At 39.6% G+C, this 17,395-nt stretch overlaps 1 protein-coding gene across 4 annotated transcripts in view; it reads left to right on the forward strand.

Moving 5' to 3' along the window:
• Positions 1-17,395, forward strand: part of RBFOX1 (RNA binding fox-1 homolog 1) — a 335,551-nt gene that overhangs the window by 292,594 nt on the left and 25,562 nt on the right. For all 4 annotated transcript variants that reach the window (XM_080942246.1, XM_080942245.1, XM_080942247.1 and 1 more), the window contains exons 10-11: positions 1,217-1,259; positions 7,234-7,298. In XM_080942246.1, the coding sequence (XP_080798372.1) occupies positions 1,217-1,259; positions 7,234-7,298 (108 nt within the window). The remainder of the gene's footprint in view (positions 1-1,216; positions 1,260-7,233; positions 7,299-17,395) is intronic.

Consider the following 17,395-nt stretch of genomic DNA (forward strand, 5'->3'; position numbering starts at 1 on the left):
ATACACAAGCAGACAGACAAAATAAAAAAGGGAAAAAAGGAAGGAAGGAAGGGAAAAAAAAAGGAAGGAAGGAAGGAAGAAGGAAAGAAAGAAAGAAAGAAAGAAAGAAAGAAAGAAAGAAAGAAAGAAAGAAAGAAAGAAAGAGAAAGATCAAGAGGCATTTCTAAAGGATCAAGTAGGCCACTAGAAAATATCTGTACCTGAAACATGTAAATGAGCAATGGGAAGTAGGAAGAAAGGTAAAAAGGGAGAGAAGATAGACTGGAAGGGGAAAAGGAGGAGGGATGAAAGGGAATTAAAGTACATTTGGATGAGTGTAGCACCACACTCTGGGATTTTGGAAGAGGAAAGATAACTGCAATTAAAAAGAAGGGAAGTCCGATGACATTTAAAAATGCAAATCCATAGGGCAGGTCCCCAAATGTCTTCAAATAGTCAACCATTTTGCTCTGCATCATGGAATCCATGGATTTATTTTTCTTCCCTCTCAAGTTACACATAAGAAATAGCCCCGTGGGCAGCAGTTTCCTTTTACAGCCATTCTCAATCTGTATGGGGCTCTACTGAGGTGAGACCCGAGTTAAGAATATAAAGGAAGTACACACCACACGTAGCTGTTCTTTGTGCACCCACAGACTCGATGGACAAGGCTATTTAGCATACCATTGAAGCCCTCAGTATGATCAATGCAATTGTGTGGTGCCTCTTTTGCTTGTGTGAGCAGAAATGGCTAAACTTGCTGTGTCAGTCTGGGTTGTCCCTGAAAGGTTATATTAGTCCCCTAAGTCACTGACATCAAAACTAAATCCTCAGGTAAGCCAGAAAATTCCAACCATGAGATAAAAGAAATTCCTAATACTGAAACTGTCGAGGTGCAGAGTGGAAAGTGAGAAGCCATGAAATTATCTTTTTATCTTCTTAAAAACAAATACCTACATATCCCAAATGCAGACCACACAGTTTGATCTCAACATTCACCGCCCTTATACTATCAATGCAATTTCCAAGTCCAGTACTGAGCCACACCTAGTCCGAATTTTGGTTTGACTGGTTGCTCTCAATACTAAACGAAGGGAAGCAAACTTGTAAATGAATTGCTCCAGGGTTGCTGTCTGATTTGTGCACTTTCTTTTATTTATTTGTTTATTTATTTATTTATTTATTTATTTATTTCATTTTTTTGCATTGAAAACATTACATCTCTGTTTCCTTATAGAGTAGTGTATCAAGAGCCAGTCTATGGCAATAAATTGCTACAGGTATGAATTCCTGACTGCCGGAGAACACTCATCACTGTGGGTGTGGGTTTCCTCTGAAATCCTGACTAACAAGATGATTCTCGGGAGGGTAAATGTTCTCTAACATAGACAAGTGAAGCCTTGACTGAATTTTCCAGTTTTAATGCAGATTTATCCCATTACTTCTGATATGCCCACAGTGGGGATGGGACACTTACTTCCAGATATCAACACTGTATACGTAGACTTGGATGGATCATGAATTTGCCACATTAGAGGTCTAATGTGGCTTTTAATGTCTTGGATAATAAAAATTTAAAGAAAAAAATATTTAAATGGCTAGGAAGACAGCTCAACAAGTAAAAACTGCTAAGGCCTGATGACCTACTTGAGTTTGAGTCACAGAAACCCAGGTAGATAGAGAGCCCTGACTCCTGAGATTGTCCTCTGACCTCTATATGTACACTGTGGTATGTATGCACACCACATATGTATATACCACAGAGCAAGCACACACACACACACACACACACACACACACTCACACACACACACACACACACACACACACACACTCACACACACACACACACACCCCACTCCACCCCACTAACCCCCACACATACACACAAATACATACGCAATAGCACACATAGCATACTATATGCCCAGAGACATATACCATACCATATGAATACACCCACATCCACTACATGCATACTGTCGTATGTGTGCACAACACACACACACACACACATACCACACCACATGCCACACATACACATACCACACCACATGCACACACACATACATTCACTATATGTATGTATACACACAAACACGGATGAAATTAAGAATAAAAAGATTATATTAATAATAATAAAATAATAAAGTTCTGACTTAAACATCTAAATCCATCAGACATAAATCCATTGGAGGAAAGGATTTTCAAATTAAGGAGATGGCTCAACAGATAAAGCACTTGCTGTGCAAATATGAGGACCAAAGTTTGAATTCTCCAGAAACCAGGTAAAGCCGGATACAGTACCACTTGTCTGCTTCATTACTGGTGCGGAGAGATAAGGCAAAGACATGGGAATTCCAAGAAACCCATAGACCAGCTAACCCAGTGTACATAGACATCAGCAACAAGGTGCAATGCAACAAGGTCAGCGCCCAAGGTAACATCTGCACTCACACTATGGCACATGTGCAAGCACGAACACGAGCAGTGGCCACTAGGTAAGGATGGTAGAGTTTGTTAGAATAGATTATCTCGATAATCATTGGTAGGTTCTTTGAATACACTAGAATCTTTAAATCAACAACTTTATATGCCTCTAGCCATGGAGTACGATGAAGGTTAATATCTCCTGTACTGCTCCCCGCTTTCACTGGAGGTGTTCAGACATTTTCATTCCACTTGGTAACCCCACCTCAAACCAGTAGATGTCTAGGAAGTTAAAAAAGAAACAGAAAAAGAAAAAGTCAGCACATCCATCCACCACTGGCAAAGACTCTGAATGTGGTCTTCAGCTACCATTACACATGCACAGAGTCAGGGATGGTAACGCAGATGGCTCCGTGCCACAGGCTTAGCATCCAGAATACTTGAGATTCAGAGGCAGGAGGATTGCAAGTTTAATTCTGCTTGCAGAGTAAGCCAATAGTATCAAGGGCCAGTTAATGAGACCCTTTTTCCAAACCTGAAGTTAGAAGAAGGCTTGGATTTGTAGGTCTGTGAGAGATCACTTGCCTAACATTCATAAAGCCCTGGGTTCGGTTCATTCTCCAATAAACAACAACAACAACAACAACACACACACACACACACACACATTTCTATGAGTAGAATAGGTAAATCTGTACTGTACTCATTTTTCTCTCCTTTGTTTTTGAGATGGAAAAACTCCTCTTCCAAGACCTTATTTTTGTCACTGGGTCTGGAGGCACCAGACTTACCAAGATCTAGGTCTGCTGACAGAAAACAGAAGCAGATCTTATTTTTCACACATCAGCAAAAAGAAAAAAAAAAAAAAAACTGTGCAGCAACTCTGGCTCTGCTCAGCAAGCTGCAGAGCACAGAGCAATGCGGCTCATCTGAGTCACCTTTTAGAAAAGCAAATTAAAGCAATTTGTATCTGTGGGCCATTTTACAGTGTGGGTGTATGCACAGAGTTCACATACTGTTGCTAAAATATGAATTTCATGCAGAAGAGAACAAGGAGAGACGTATACAGCATGGAGAGATGGAATGATCAAGCCACCAAGTCCTTCTCACCCAAATATCACATATTGCAGGGACCAGTCCTGTAGCCACCAGCCCAGTGGATGCTTACATTTAAAAGCAGTTACCTAGGAACCAGGGGTGGCACTCCTGTGGTAAAGTGCTGGCTTTGCAAGTTGGAAGAACTGAGATCAGGACTGAGGGGTTTTGTGTTTCTTTTGTTTCTTGGTTTGATTTTTAAATCCAAACGTGAAGACATCTCTTTCTAATCCCAGAGCTAGAAAGACAGACAGAAGATTCTGTAGGGCTTCCTTGGCAGATTCTAGAATAATGAGAGACCACACTCAGAAAATAAAATAGGCAGGAGAGGAAGAAACGAGAGAGAGAGAGAGAGAGAGAGAGAGAGAGAGAGAGAGAGAGAGAGAGAGCGCACCTTTTCCTCTGCCCTCCAAACACGTGAGCTTTCATGTGCACACATAGCTGCACATATATTAACATGCATGAAGCACACAATGATTTATTCATTTAACCAGTCAATCTGGTGTAACTGTAATCCCAGTGTTTGGGAGGTAGAGACAGGAGGATAAAAAGTTCAAAGCTTGTTGGCCTACAGAATCAGTTCAAGGCCAATTTTATACTTATAAGACACTGTCTTAAAATAAAAAGTAAACAAGTCCTTTTTTTTTTTGTCTTTATGACAGACTTGGGAAATAGCTTAACAGTGCAACATTTCTTCAGCATTTACTAGATCCTCTTACCACAGTATAAATGACAAGGTAAAAGCAAATCAGATTAATGAGAGATAAGTAAACTGAAACTTCAGTTCACTGTAGTCCTCACATTCCAAGTGATTGGAAAAACATGTGAGGGCATTGGCCACCGTGCTGTCTGAGACACGGCTAGGATAACATGTGACCTGTCCATCAAGGCCATACCACTTACTTTAACAATGTCCATCTACTGATGGTCCTACAGTTGCAAGTGCACATGAGATGGCCAACGTTCAGTTCTCAGCACCGATCTCAGAGAGTGGCAACTGCCTGTAATTACACATCCAGGGAATCCAATTTCTTCTCCTGACCTGTGTAGGCACGTGCACACATGTGAATGTCATGTATTTACACCAATACACATGAAGAAAGATGAAAAACTAAACTTGACTGGGGATGTAACCCAGGTGGTACAGGGCTTGCCTGCCATGCATGAAACCCTGGAGATCTCCAGCTCCTCATAAACCAGGCACAGTGGAATGCATAAGTAATTCCAGTAACTCTCTGGAAGGAGACTGCATTGTTGGAAACTCAGGTTAGTTTTTAATCCCATAACAAGTTCAAGGCTAGCCTGTGCTACATTGGATCCTGTCTCAAAAACAAAAACCAAAACAAAAGAGAATACTTAAAATCAAAAATCCCATGTAAGAGAAATAAGCTCAGGGTATTGACCACTTATGCCTGCTTGGCATAGACTCTGAGTTCCTCTCAATGGTGAAGCCATAAGTAAGTATAGGAGAGAAAGATCATCACCAAACTTTCATAGCTGACCTTCCATAGGGGGAAGGAAAGGGAAAGAAGAAATGTTCTAATTAAATTATAATCTCAGAAATAAAATTAACCAAAAAAAATGCTTTAGAAAATACAGTTTAGGTATCCATAGCCACATTTACATTCCCATGATAAATATCAATCTTGTAGGCAGTGAAACTCATATTAGCTACCTGTTTGTAGACATGTTTCCCATTTGTCTAATTCCTACCTACTCTTATGGCAGACCCTTCTTCATACCTTGAGAGAAGGATGTATAATCAGAGCTACAACACTTAGAATTTACTTAGAAGCTAATATACCTTTAGGGATATTTTTTCTACATTTGGACACACAACAAACACGCACGCGCGCGCGCACACACACACATACACACACACACACACACACACACACACACACACACACACACACACTTCATCCAATTGCTGCTAATGCCTCCCAGCCATTGGCTGGTCAATTCTAACCCATTCCTACCTCATTAAATTTAATGCACATACCTGCATATTTATATCATTCTGATATATCATGAAAGCCAAGAAAAATAGTGAGGCAGATTAAAAGAACAACTCTAGAAACCAGTGCCCTGGCTTCTTTTTGGCCGGCCTCCTTTGGAGTTCAGGGCTGGTCTGACACCTGCTTTGTTTTTATGACTTTTCAGCACATTTAATGAGCTCCCCCATTCCTCATTAGAGAACATGGTGTTTAGAGCACCAGGTGGTGTCTGGCTAAGACCTTTTTGTTTTATATTACACATTTTTCTTTCCTTAAGGAAAGCTGATACAAAAACTCCTGGCTCCGTATTATCGGCGATTATCCATTAAGACGTCTTGGGTGTGTCTTTCCTAAAGCTAATCCAAAGAACGAATTTCCTCATAGAAAAACTGGTTCTTTTGGTGGATGATGGGGGGTTTTAGTGAGGAACAGTGGCAGAAACTATTGAAATCTGTTTCCTGGTGCTTAAAGTTACTTTTGTAGCCTTGCTTTGTCCCTTTGTATAAGGCCACATGTATGTCGCTTGTCAACTTTGACCTCCTGTCACTGGGCATTTTGCAGTTGTCAGCCCTCTGACACAGCACGCTACTCTGAGCCAGCCCCTCACAGTGAGGGTGAAAACCCATTCCTTGGAGGATTGCAGTACCATGCATTCTCATTAGAACCTGAATAAGCCTGTTGCCTCCGGATACTGGGTCCAGTGTTGTAATTGTGCTGAGATCATTCCAGGGTGACTGACACATTGCCCTGGTCTGTTGAGCAAGCTGTTCTTCTCTGGGTGTGATAATCAATGCTCCACTGCACACAATTCCTTCTCAATAAGCCCATTTGTGCTTCTTCTTTGCTTAATTGCACAACGGCAATTACTGGTGCACAGAAGTAAATGTTAATTATTTTCCTTTGCAGATTTTTTTCTCTCTTAATGATTTTATTTACAAATTGGAAGGCTTTATCATATTCCATTCCCCTGAGCCAAATTCTGCATCTGAATGTGTGTGAGAAGTGTGATTGGTGTGACTTTTAGCAGTGTGATTATGGGTGACCTGTAGGTGTGTGATATGTGTGACCTGTTACATGTATGATACATGTTACAAGTAGCAGTGCGATATTTTCAGATGAGAAGACAGAATTTTGGACATTTGTTTACTTTTTAAAAATAATTATGGAATATTAATAAAGCCTTCTACAAAACCATCACTGAATAAATGACCACACAAACACACACACACACACACACACACACACACACATACACACACAGAGTTACTAAGGAACTTAATGATCTGCTTTCTACAATGAATATGAGGCAGGAGAGAGGTTTTTAATAAAGAAATGATTAAAGATTAATAAAATTTAGATTCATATTTGGTAAGTTGTGGTAAGCATGGTCATTTCTGAAAACCTGGAAAGTTCAGAAAAGTAGAAAGAATATTTAATCCTCACCCTGAGATGATTGACATTAACACTTAGGTGTATTTCTTCCAAAGGGCACGGGGTTCTGCCTTCAGAAGATGTGCTTAGGATTTCTAACCTTTAACACACAGCCAGGCCTGGTCTTCAACCTCCTCTCTCTTCAGTGTCTTTTGACTTCTGCTCTGATACTAAGCTTTCATTAACCTCAACCTTGGTTGGGTGGACTTGGGTACCCGCTGTACTGGTGTGGGCTCCTGACCACTGGGTGTCACTGAACTGGGCTCTGCATTGCTGAGCCTTCTCTCTTCTTGCATTCTAGGGTGGCTATGCTGCATACCGCTACGCCCAGCCCACCCCTGCCACTGCTGCTGCCTACAGTGACAGGTAAGGGTCTTCCTTCTCTAGATGACTTGGAAACAGCTGGTGGGGTAGGATTCTTATTTGGTCTTGCTTGAAAAAAAATGCATGACTACTGAGGAGGAAACCCCTAAAAGTTAGGGCCTGTGGTGAAGTTCTACACAAGCTACTTGAAGAGAAGACAGATGCTTAAGCATTGCTCATTGTGAACTCCTCACCCTGTCTGATGTAAGGCTGAGAAAATCTACTCTGTCCCTGGATAGCTATATTTCAAGTTTTCTTATTTCTATATTCAAATATCTAGTATACACACACACACACACTTCAATACAACCTTCTCATGGCCCTTCTCTGTAAGATGATAGTGTCATGGAGCTCATAGGAAGAAGGGACTAAGCCTTAAGACTCCCTTTCCCACTTGATGCTCAGGAAAACATTTCCCTCTGCTCCATTGAATTCAAACTAAAGGAATGGGCAGTATACCTGGCTTTCATAAAGAGATTCAAAGTACTTGTCAGTGTCCATTTTGGGCAATACCCAAATGTAAGAAATGTAAGCCAACTTTCATTCACACTGCACACCTCACAGGAAGACTGGCAGTTCGAGGTACAGAAGTCTATTTGAGAAATGCAGAATTCCGGATGGATGTGTATGAATGCCTTGGTCCCCAGACTTTGGGGATGTGACGGTTTCTAAAAAACAGTTATAGCAATTATATAGGTGCCTTGTTGGGGGAGGGGCAGTAAACCAACCAACAAACCCCAAATGAGTGTGTTTCCATATTGAATGCGATTTCCTGGCTCTGTTCTCTGAGGACATCACTGTGAATGTTCAGGTGCTCTGCATGCCAGAATGTCCCCGGAGGTTGCTTATTTCCGTGATGACTATTTTAATTTGAGGATTGTTTCCATGAATAAAATAATAATGGTAACGATTTGCATGTATGGCTGAGGCATGCTGGGTCAGACAGGTAAGCAAGCTGGCAAGGGGTGTGGCCCATGAGTGGGAATTGTCAGAAGACACTGAACTCCCCCCTGGCTTGCAGCCATGCAGTAGTTCTCGATATGCTATGGTGCACTTTTTCTGCACCCCCATCCCATTTCTCACTAGAGGGGTTGTTAGAATGCAGCAGCTGCAGAATTCTCCTGCAGTTTAATAAAGCAAAAGAAATCCCTGAATTTAAGATGCCGTACTGAGCCGAGCACACACAAAAAAAAAAAAAAAAAAAAAACGGTCAGAAATGAGCTAAGATTTGCTGTCTGGCTACACACAGGAATTATCACTGTTTTCTCGTGAGCACTTATAACCTGTTTCCCAAATTGGGGAGGATCTTCAAAGAAATCCAAGCCACTGGCCAGACACACTTGTAAATACACGAATTATCCATTTATCCAATCATCAGTTGGCTAGATACAAGATGGTTCGTGTAAATTATTGTCTTCCGTATTCTCTGACACTGGGTTAGGACAATCAAGAGGGTCGAAAAGGCTAATAAAAATGATGAAAATCTTGAAATACTTGAGATAATTCTACAAATGAAAAGGCTTAAATGTTATTAAATTCCAAGTGCTGCAGATCCACACAGGCTGGATTGTAATGTGGCTCAGTTAGAGCCCTTAATTATTTTATGAAAATCTCTCTAGATGCTAAATTCTCAAACGCCCACTTTGTATGTAATTATAATCATAGTAACTTTAGCCTGCTGTATAATTATAAGAATCTCAAACAGATTTATTTCTTTGAGTGTTTATCTTGCTTCTCCTAAGAATAAGTGCATTTAGCCCCAAGTTGAAAGAAGGTTAATTACAAGAATAGACTTTAAATCGCCTTCTTCAATAAGACTAATTTAGACACTTGATAAAAAAAAAAAAACAAACAACATTTAATACTATTCTTAGAGTTACTGAGGAAGCTCACCCTATCCCCCTGCAACTATTTACAGCTGTGAAAATTCTCTGTTATTTGGAATGCCATAGATGTAAATATCTGTATAAAATCTACAATTTTAAAATTATTGAGAGTTCTCATTGGTAGTGTATTCTACTGAAAAGAATTACCCTCATTTTTGGATTGGTAAATCTTTAATAACTGCAATTCCCAGTTTAGTATAACAGTTGCAGATGAAGGAACCCACTAACTATATTCTTCTCCATGTAATTGGCCTCTTGCTGTTTATTAGCAATATTTGCACATTAGGTCCTCTTGGTTGCTGTGGAAATTGATTACTGCCTCTATTTAACTTTATTGTGAGCAGAATACTTGTCACCTATGGAATTATTCATTGAGGTAAACTCAGTAATAGTTGAATTACCAGAAAACAATTTCTAAAATGAGATTTCTGGTTTGATTTTTTATTATTAAGCAGAGGTACCATTTATTTTTAATCAATGCAGACAAGAAAGGGGCTTTTTAAAAATACAGTCAGGGGGAAATGGGGAGTGATGAGAATCGCTTTTGAATCTCTAAATCATGTAGTAGAGATCCAGGGCAACGGTAAATTGTTCCATTTTTATACTATGAAATTACAGCATCTGTAGGATCAGACACTTACTTCCTCGTCTCTGGAAGACAGGGAGACAAAGAGATAAACTAAATCAAATGAAACCCTTTCAAACTTGAAGGAAAATCAGCCACGTGGAGACAGTTTGAGAAATACTCACTGGTTGTCAAGTTAATCAAAAGCAACACAGCAACATCACATGGCTCTTCAGCCTTCTCCAAAGTGGAGACAAGTCTGCTTTGTTGCCCCACCACAACCCTGGTAGAAATTTGTCTTTACTCAACCCAATCTGCACCCTTATAAAATTAAAGAATTATGAACCCTTTTAGAAGTATTGAATGACAGGAACCTCAGTGCTGCCTGGAAGGGCTTTAATAGGTACCTTACAGCCCCTGTCCATCATCTCCCTGGTTAAATGATTACCTGTTGACAATCACAGAGCAGCCTAAAAGTCTCTGGGCATTGACCTTCTGAATAAGGCCCATCTTTACCCAAGCCACAAAGACTGAACTGAATTTAGGTAACATCACAGCTTCATTGATGAACTGAGTGGAAATAAGTAAAGAGCATTCTTCAACATTTTATAAACATTTGCTAAACACTTGAATTGATTAATTCTTTATTTGGTTAATATCTTGCTTTGGTGTCATGGAAGCCAACTGTCCAGACTCTCAAGAAGATTTTTTTTTTGAGCTTGAACCCATCAGAGCATGGCGGTGGGGCCTGTGGTCATCTGGTCATTGCATGCTACTTGGTGTTGCTGATGTGTTTGTGGTATGTATGTGCTGGGTTGGACAGGTTCATCACATTAGCTCCATGAATGGCTTGCTTGGAATAAGCCTGGGGTGCAGGTCTCTCTTTATTGATTGGCTATTGGTTCCTTGTGTTTTATGGCTTGGTCCTTGTTGCATCTTTTGGCTGTCCAACTGGGAGGTGGGAAGAGGGGAAGGTGCCCTGTTCAATAAATTATGCCACTCACGCATAGTGAGGGACCATCTGAGGTGTATAGAGCATTGATAAAGCACTGCCTAGGAAGACAAAGCCTGGTCATGCTTGTCCTGCTTGCTGATACTCTAACATTCCTTAAGGATTGGTGCATGAAAGTGTCCCTCCACATTAGAGAAGAGAGGAGTTAGACACAGTGGATAGAAGAGTACTAAGAACAAAATACTATCAATTTTCCCAATAAGTGTAGTTGTACCAGGGAACATTTCTTCTACCAATTAAAACATAATTTTCTTTTCAAACAAATATAGTATTTTTATAAGTGAGGTAGTGCATAATACTGAAAATCAAGGCATAACAACCTACCACTTATGAAAGAAGATTTCTATCAAGTTCTGTGCATATGAGAATAATGTGCTCAGTGGAAGTTATTGTCTCTCGGTTGACACTTTTAGGAAATGTGTTCATGTTAGAATTGATTTTTATCAAATAGGTTTTCAACCTAAGTATATTTTTCTTACATTTTTATTATAGTTAGGGATTTTGAATTCCACAATATAAAAAATATATTTTTTAAGTAAGCAAGAAAATGTGCTCTGGAACACAGATAGACAGAATGGAATCTTCACATTCACATAAAGATATCTTCTGGGTAAGAGATGCTCATTAAAAGTCAACTGAAACTATAAAGCACTTACTTACTCTAAAGATCTACAAATGACAGATTGGTATTTGCATAGGTGTGCAAAACCAGGCCACATAGGCATCCTTAGACTAAACAAAGATGTTGCAAAAGATAGGGTTTTGCTTTCAATTTATCCTTCCTCATTTTCTGAGCCCTGAAAGTTTCATTGTCATTATGTGGTAAGAAAAGAAAGTATAATATTGGCAATTCTGTGTATCTCAAAGCAAAATAAACACAAGCAAAATCTTGTCATTTTACACCCTTCTTAGTAACTTCTGAGAATTTGGAGAGAAATCTTAGAACAAGAAAGCTAGGACTTGACTTTAGACAGCTATGGTGGTTGCTAAGCACCATTTAGACCAGGAACTCATCAGATAGTCTTATGGAATAGAGTCTATTTCAGAGATTATATATAGTATCTTTCTTAAATTACAGTAGCCATAAATAGGTATGTCTTGGTATCATGTTCAAAAGTATGTAGTTGATAGGGGCAGAAGTAGGAACATAAATAGATGTGAAGATGGGCAGATGAATGTGAAGTGATATGGATGGTACTTAGGTCCATGGGTAGAAGAAAAGCCATAAGGAATGAAAGAAAGGCAATACAAATAGAGGGAAGGACAGAGTGAAAAGGAGGAATGGAGCAGTAGATGGTCTTTTCCTCTCACCATGAACAAGTCTGCAGAGAACAGAACTAAATTCTTAGGTGAAACTTTAGTCTGATGACTGAAGTTACTGAGGTATCTGAGTTTATTCCCATGTGTGGAGCATAGCCCCTCAGCCTATCTTGGGAGTTATTTTCTGGAAGCAAATGACTTAGTATAACATGATAAGTCATAGGCTGGCACTGGTGGCCCATGCTTCTAATCCCAGCAAGTGAGCGGCAGAGACAAGCAGATCTCTGTGAGTTAGAGGCCAGCCTGGTCTATGAAGCAAGTAGTAGGACAGTCAAGATTACACAAACAAACCCTGTCTTGAAAAAACAAAAATTACAGGAAAAGGGAGGGAGGAAGGGAGGGAGAGAAGAAGGGAGGGAGGAAGGGAGGGAGAGAAGAAGAAAGGGAGGAAGAGAGGAAGGAAGGAAGGAAGGAAAAAAGGAAGTAAGGAAGAAAGGAAGGAAAGAAGGAAGGAAGAAAAAAGGAAAAGAAAGGTTATTTTACTTAGCATCTTTATCTCATTTAAATATGAGGAAATTTTAGTTTGGACACTATCAAGCATAAGTAAGCATCCTGAATATAAAGCTCACCATTTCAGGACTTGACTTTTTCTTTTTTCATTATAGAAATGTTATTTCACTAAAATTGCTTCACCATCTGAATGTGATGACTTTACTTTGTTTTTGCAGCCATGCACTAAAATATAGAGTTTAATGTATAGCCTGTGTAGGACATTTCATGAGAACAGACAGCACAGAGTAGGGGTGGGTGCATTTCCTGATTTTCCAATTCTTCTTTTTCAAACCTCATATGATAAGAAATCCAACCATTCCAGGACATCAGAACCAAGCCCATGCCTGTTCTTAGGGACACATGTAAGGATAGGCGTCAAGTTCACAGATGTACTGTTTTCCTGAGGCAGGAGGGCTGGGAAGGTGGATTATGGCCTCTAGTCTCACTTTGGGAACTAGTGAGTTCTCCCCAGGCTTCTTTTTACCATGCAGCTAAAATCTTCTTCCCCTAAGAATGGGCCAGAATAGCACATGAACCCTCTGTTTCTCCTTCTGTTAGTTTATACCCAATTTCCCTTTTTGACTCTGTATTGGTAAAATAAATCTTGACAGTTGTGTGGCAGCTTCCAGTTTATATTTTCAATCTTTTGAGAAAAAAAAAAACTACTCTTGAGATAATTTAGGGAAGGTGTCACAAAACTTGGTTCTACCAATCTCGAATGATGCTCCCAGGTCAATAGAGCTCAGAGGAGGAAAGTACATGAGGGCTTAGGGCAGACCCAGGAATCTTATCTGGTGGGAAAGATAGATAAAGTCATTCTTGACTGTCAGGTAAGGAGTGCAGTGCAAAGGAGCCTTTCCTTGGTGGCCTGTGACAGCAGCTCACCAAGGTTGTTTCTGGTTTCAGTTTTATGTCATTTCTGTCCCTGTGATGAGAAATTCTCATTTTAAAACAAAAGATGCTCCGTCACCTTATAATAGGTATTCAGCAGGAGTGAGTCATCAGAGCCTTTATTTATATCCATTTGTATCCCAGTGCCATTGCTGGGACTATACTCAGAATTTTACTAAATTGCAAACATGTATATGTGTGCATGTTCACGTGTACACACAGGCACATATGTGTATGCACATTGTCTTATCTTTATGTCCCTGTTTTTCTTTTTCCATTGAAAGTTTATTTCCATAATAGATTCAGTCACCATTTTGAGTGACATGTAACCCTTGCAAGAAAAGAAAAAGAAGTTAGTTGTTCCAAATAATTCTAGGATATTTAAAAAGAAAGGTATTTCTGAGAGGGCCATGGTCTAAGACTCAAATGCCAGGTAAAAGCAATTTTTTTAGTAAAACACATGCATACATTACTGTCTCTCTAAAATCATTCTGATTTTACATTCTCTAAAAGTTACAACAATGTTGTTATCTATTTAATTTGAGAACAACTAAGATGATTGTGAAATTGTAAAGAAGGAAGCAGAAAGAGCTTGAAGTTTGGGCCCATGAATGCCAAACTGTGAACAGCAAGGAACATCACTGATGTTATAAAATGCCCTATTTCCTGATATTTTCTTCTTTTTAACTTAGAGACCATTCACATACACATACTCACACACCCATACACAACACACACACACACACACACACACACACACACTCAAATACACCTTACTCCTCACATACACCTTAAATATGCCCAAATTTTGTCTCAGGAAGTAATTACCTTTTATCTATAGCCTACCATGACTTCGCTAGTGTTATGCACTGTTGGATGAATAAGTAATTGAGTCAGTTTAAAAAAAAAAAAAAAAAAAAAGACCTGTAACAATCTACAGACTGGACCAACAAGGGACCAGGGAGAAATTAAGAGCATTCCAAACCCAACAGACCATGGCTGTCACAGCTATGTGGGGAGCCACTTCTGCAGCTGACAAGACAAGGTCTAACAGCTCCTTTGGCCATGGCCTAATTACATGCTTTTCTGGTTGCAGATCATTGGCTTGATAGGCCACAATAAAGCAAGTGAAATCTATCTTTTAAGTAGTGCCATCAGGGTCCCACCATGAACTTTTAGAAAACCTTGGATTTCTAGATGTAAATCACTTGTGGTGGAAACAGTCTCCACAGCCTGTGGGTGAGCCCTTTCTACTACAAATAAGGAGTGAACTTGGTAGACAACAGCCATCCAGCAGAGTGGAAGGAAACGCCCTCAAAGTAGAATAAACTTCGCTCATAAAACATCTGTAGATGTCTTCCTCACAACCTGGGCAATGTTCTTCTTGCATAAGCATGAGGACTCAAGTACAGATTCCCAGCCACTGTGCAAAAACAAGGCATGGTGGCATGCACTCGCAATCCTAAAACTGGGAAACAAACAGTCAAATCTTGAGGACTCCCTTGCCAGCCAGTGTAGCCAAAATGGTAAGCTCCAGACTCAGTAAGAGACACTCACTCAACATCAAGGTGGAAAGTGTATATAAGATTACTCCAATGTTAACCAGTATCCTCTATACATTCTTGCCCTGATGCACACACATATGTATTTACACACACAAATGCACACACACACACACACACACACACACACACACACATTTCCTTTAGATGTTATTTCTTATTGGTGATAATTTTCCCATTCTGTTACCTTCTTGGACACTAGCACATATGCTAAACCTGTTATCTTTTGAAATTGGATGATTTTTTTTCCCATTAAAACTTTCTCCTACTACTTCTAAGAGTATCAAAGCAAGTTATGTCCCACAAGCCTAAGAGCACATGTGGATGTCTTTTCCAGAACTGGTCCCTGTCAGCATTGGCATCTAAGCTATTTCTATATCTGTATGCAGCAATATCATGCAAAAAAAAAAAAAAAAGGTCATTTGACAGAAATAAAAGTCTCTTGATGACTTTCCTTACCAGTGTAGATCACTGTGATTCATTTAACCTCTACAATTCAATGCTCTTGAGAACTGTAGTATATTTCATACTTAACTAACATACAGAATAGTTAAGGGGAAATGGCTTACTGTCTGGGGGATGGGGTGTTCATGGATAAGAGCTGAAGAAACTCTTAATTTGCTAGATGTCTGGCACTCCAGCTAGGTTTAGTTTTGCTATACAGTAACACATGGTGTTTACATAGATGCATAAATAGATTTCAAGGAGTTCAAACAATTAAACCCAAGAAGTTTTTTTCTCCTTAGTTATCCTTAGTTTCGCCCAAGATGACAAAAGGGTGTCACACCTCTAATGACCCATTCATGGTGTCACCCACTTGCAGCTGCCTCCTCTTCACTTACCTTTCCTCAGTAACCTCTTAAATGTTTGGCATCTCTCAAATTATTTTCCCCTGTTACCACCTGCTTCAAGTGGCTGGTGGCTATAATTACCATTTCCTTACCTCCAAGGTCACAGTGTTCCAGGTTAAGATTCTGTCATTGGCTGTAGAATAGGCTGCCATCGATATAAAACAAACCCTGCAGGAGCCACATCTGCTTTCTAGTAGTGTCATTAGGCCTTGTTTTTTTCATCTCCTCAGAGAACAAATTATACCCATTAAACTGAGGGTGGAGGAGGTGAATGTTAAAATTCAATACGCTGATAAAAATGCCATTACTTACTTAATTTCTGATTGATGGGTAGCTTAGAGATGATTCATTGTAAACATTGGCTTGACAGAGGCACAGCCATAACTCCATTTAAATTGAGAGTTCATTTTTGGTCTGATCAGCTCCAAGATTCACCAAAACAGCACGTTGAGATTCTATACTTAGCTCAGTATGTAGCCAACTTATGATTAGAAACAGGACCTTTTACTTATTGTTCATGTTCTTTAATGTATACGTGTGCTAATCCATCTTTGACACTGCTATACAGTTTAAGTTTAAGCCAGAATCCAGTATTAGTGCAGGTATTTAAGGAGAGAATGTGGGCATGGTAGAGAAACTATCAACCTTCCACCTGCCCTACTTTTGAGTGAGAGTGATGGGTGGTCCCTAAGGCCTTGGCTTCCTGGAGGAAATGTACATGGTGCTGAATGGATGCTCTTCAGCTGATGCCTGAGCTCAGCACTCAGTATACTATCATCATTGCCATGATCATGAGAAGTGATGTGGTCCAGTTGATTTCAAACATATTTTCTGCAGTCATGCTTCTCCTTGGATATGGATTCTATTCTCCTGTACTTTCAACAGATGTGGAGTACTCTGAGATGAATGAGATTCCTAAAAATTACATCAATACTTTCTAGGTCAAATCCAGCTTCCAGATCACCTCTTCCTGCCCTTCTCCTAACCTTTTGTTTGAGTGACACAGAAGATGATACTGTATCTCCTACATTGCTTTCATTGTCTGCTAAGTCTTTACAAAGTCTATGAGGGACATATACTTTAATTTTTGGCTCCATTTCCCAGTGGTAGAACTAAAACCTTGACATTTAAATAACATTTCTAATGAGGCTCAGTTTGTAACACCAGCCCTGCCTTCTAGAATCAATGCCAGTGGTTTAGTCTGAGTAGAGTACAGTTGGAAGTGGGTGGAATGGTAGATCTTAGAAAGGTTAAAGTGACAGTCTCCAGGTCAGGGAAAGACCCTTAGAGATGACTATCCAAAATCAAGGGATGTCTAATCAAGCAGCTAAATTCAGGAAAAACTGGCAATTCTTCCTTTTAATTTAATCCTTATTAACAACACAAGCTAAGAAATTGTGTCTAAATGACATGATTCTAAATGTGCTTTCATACATTCGACTTTTTAAAAACTAGGTAGTCCTGATAGGTCCTTTTGGAGCTTTTTCTACTTTATTTGGCTATTTGCTAGTTCATCTTTAC

Source organism: Micromys minutus (assembly GCF_963924665.1).
Source record: "Micromys minutus genome assembly, chromosome: 31".
NCBI lineage: Eukaryota > Metazoa > Chordata > Mammalia > Rodentia > Muridae > Micromys > Micromys minutus.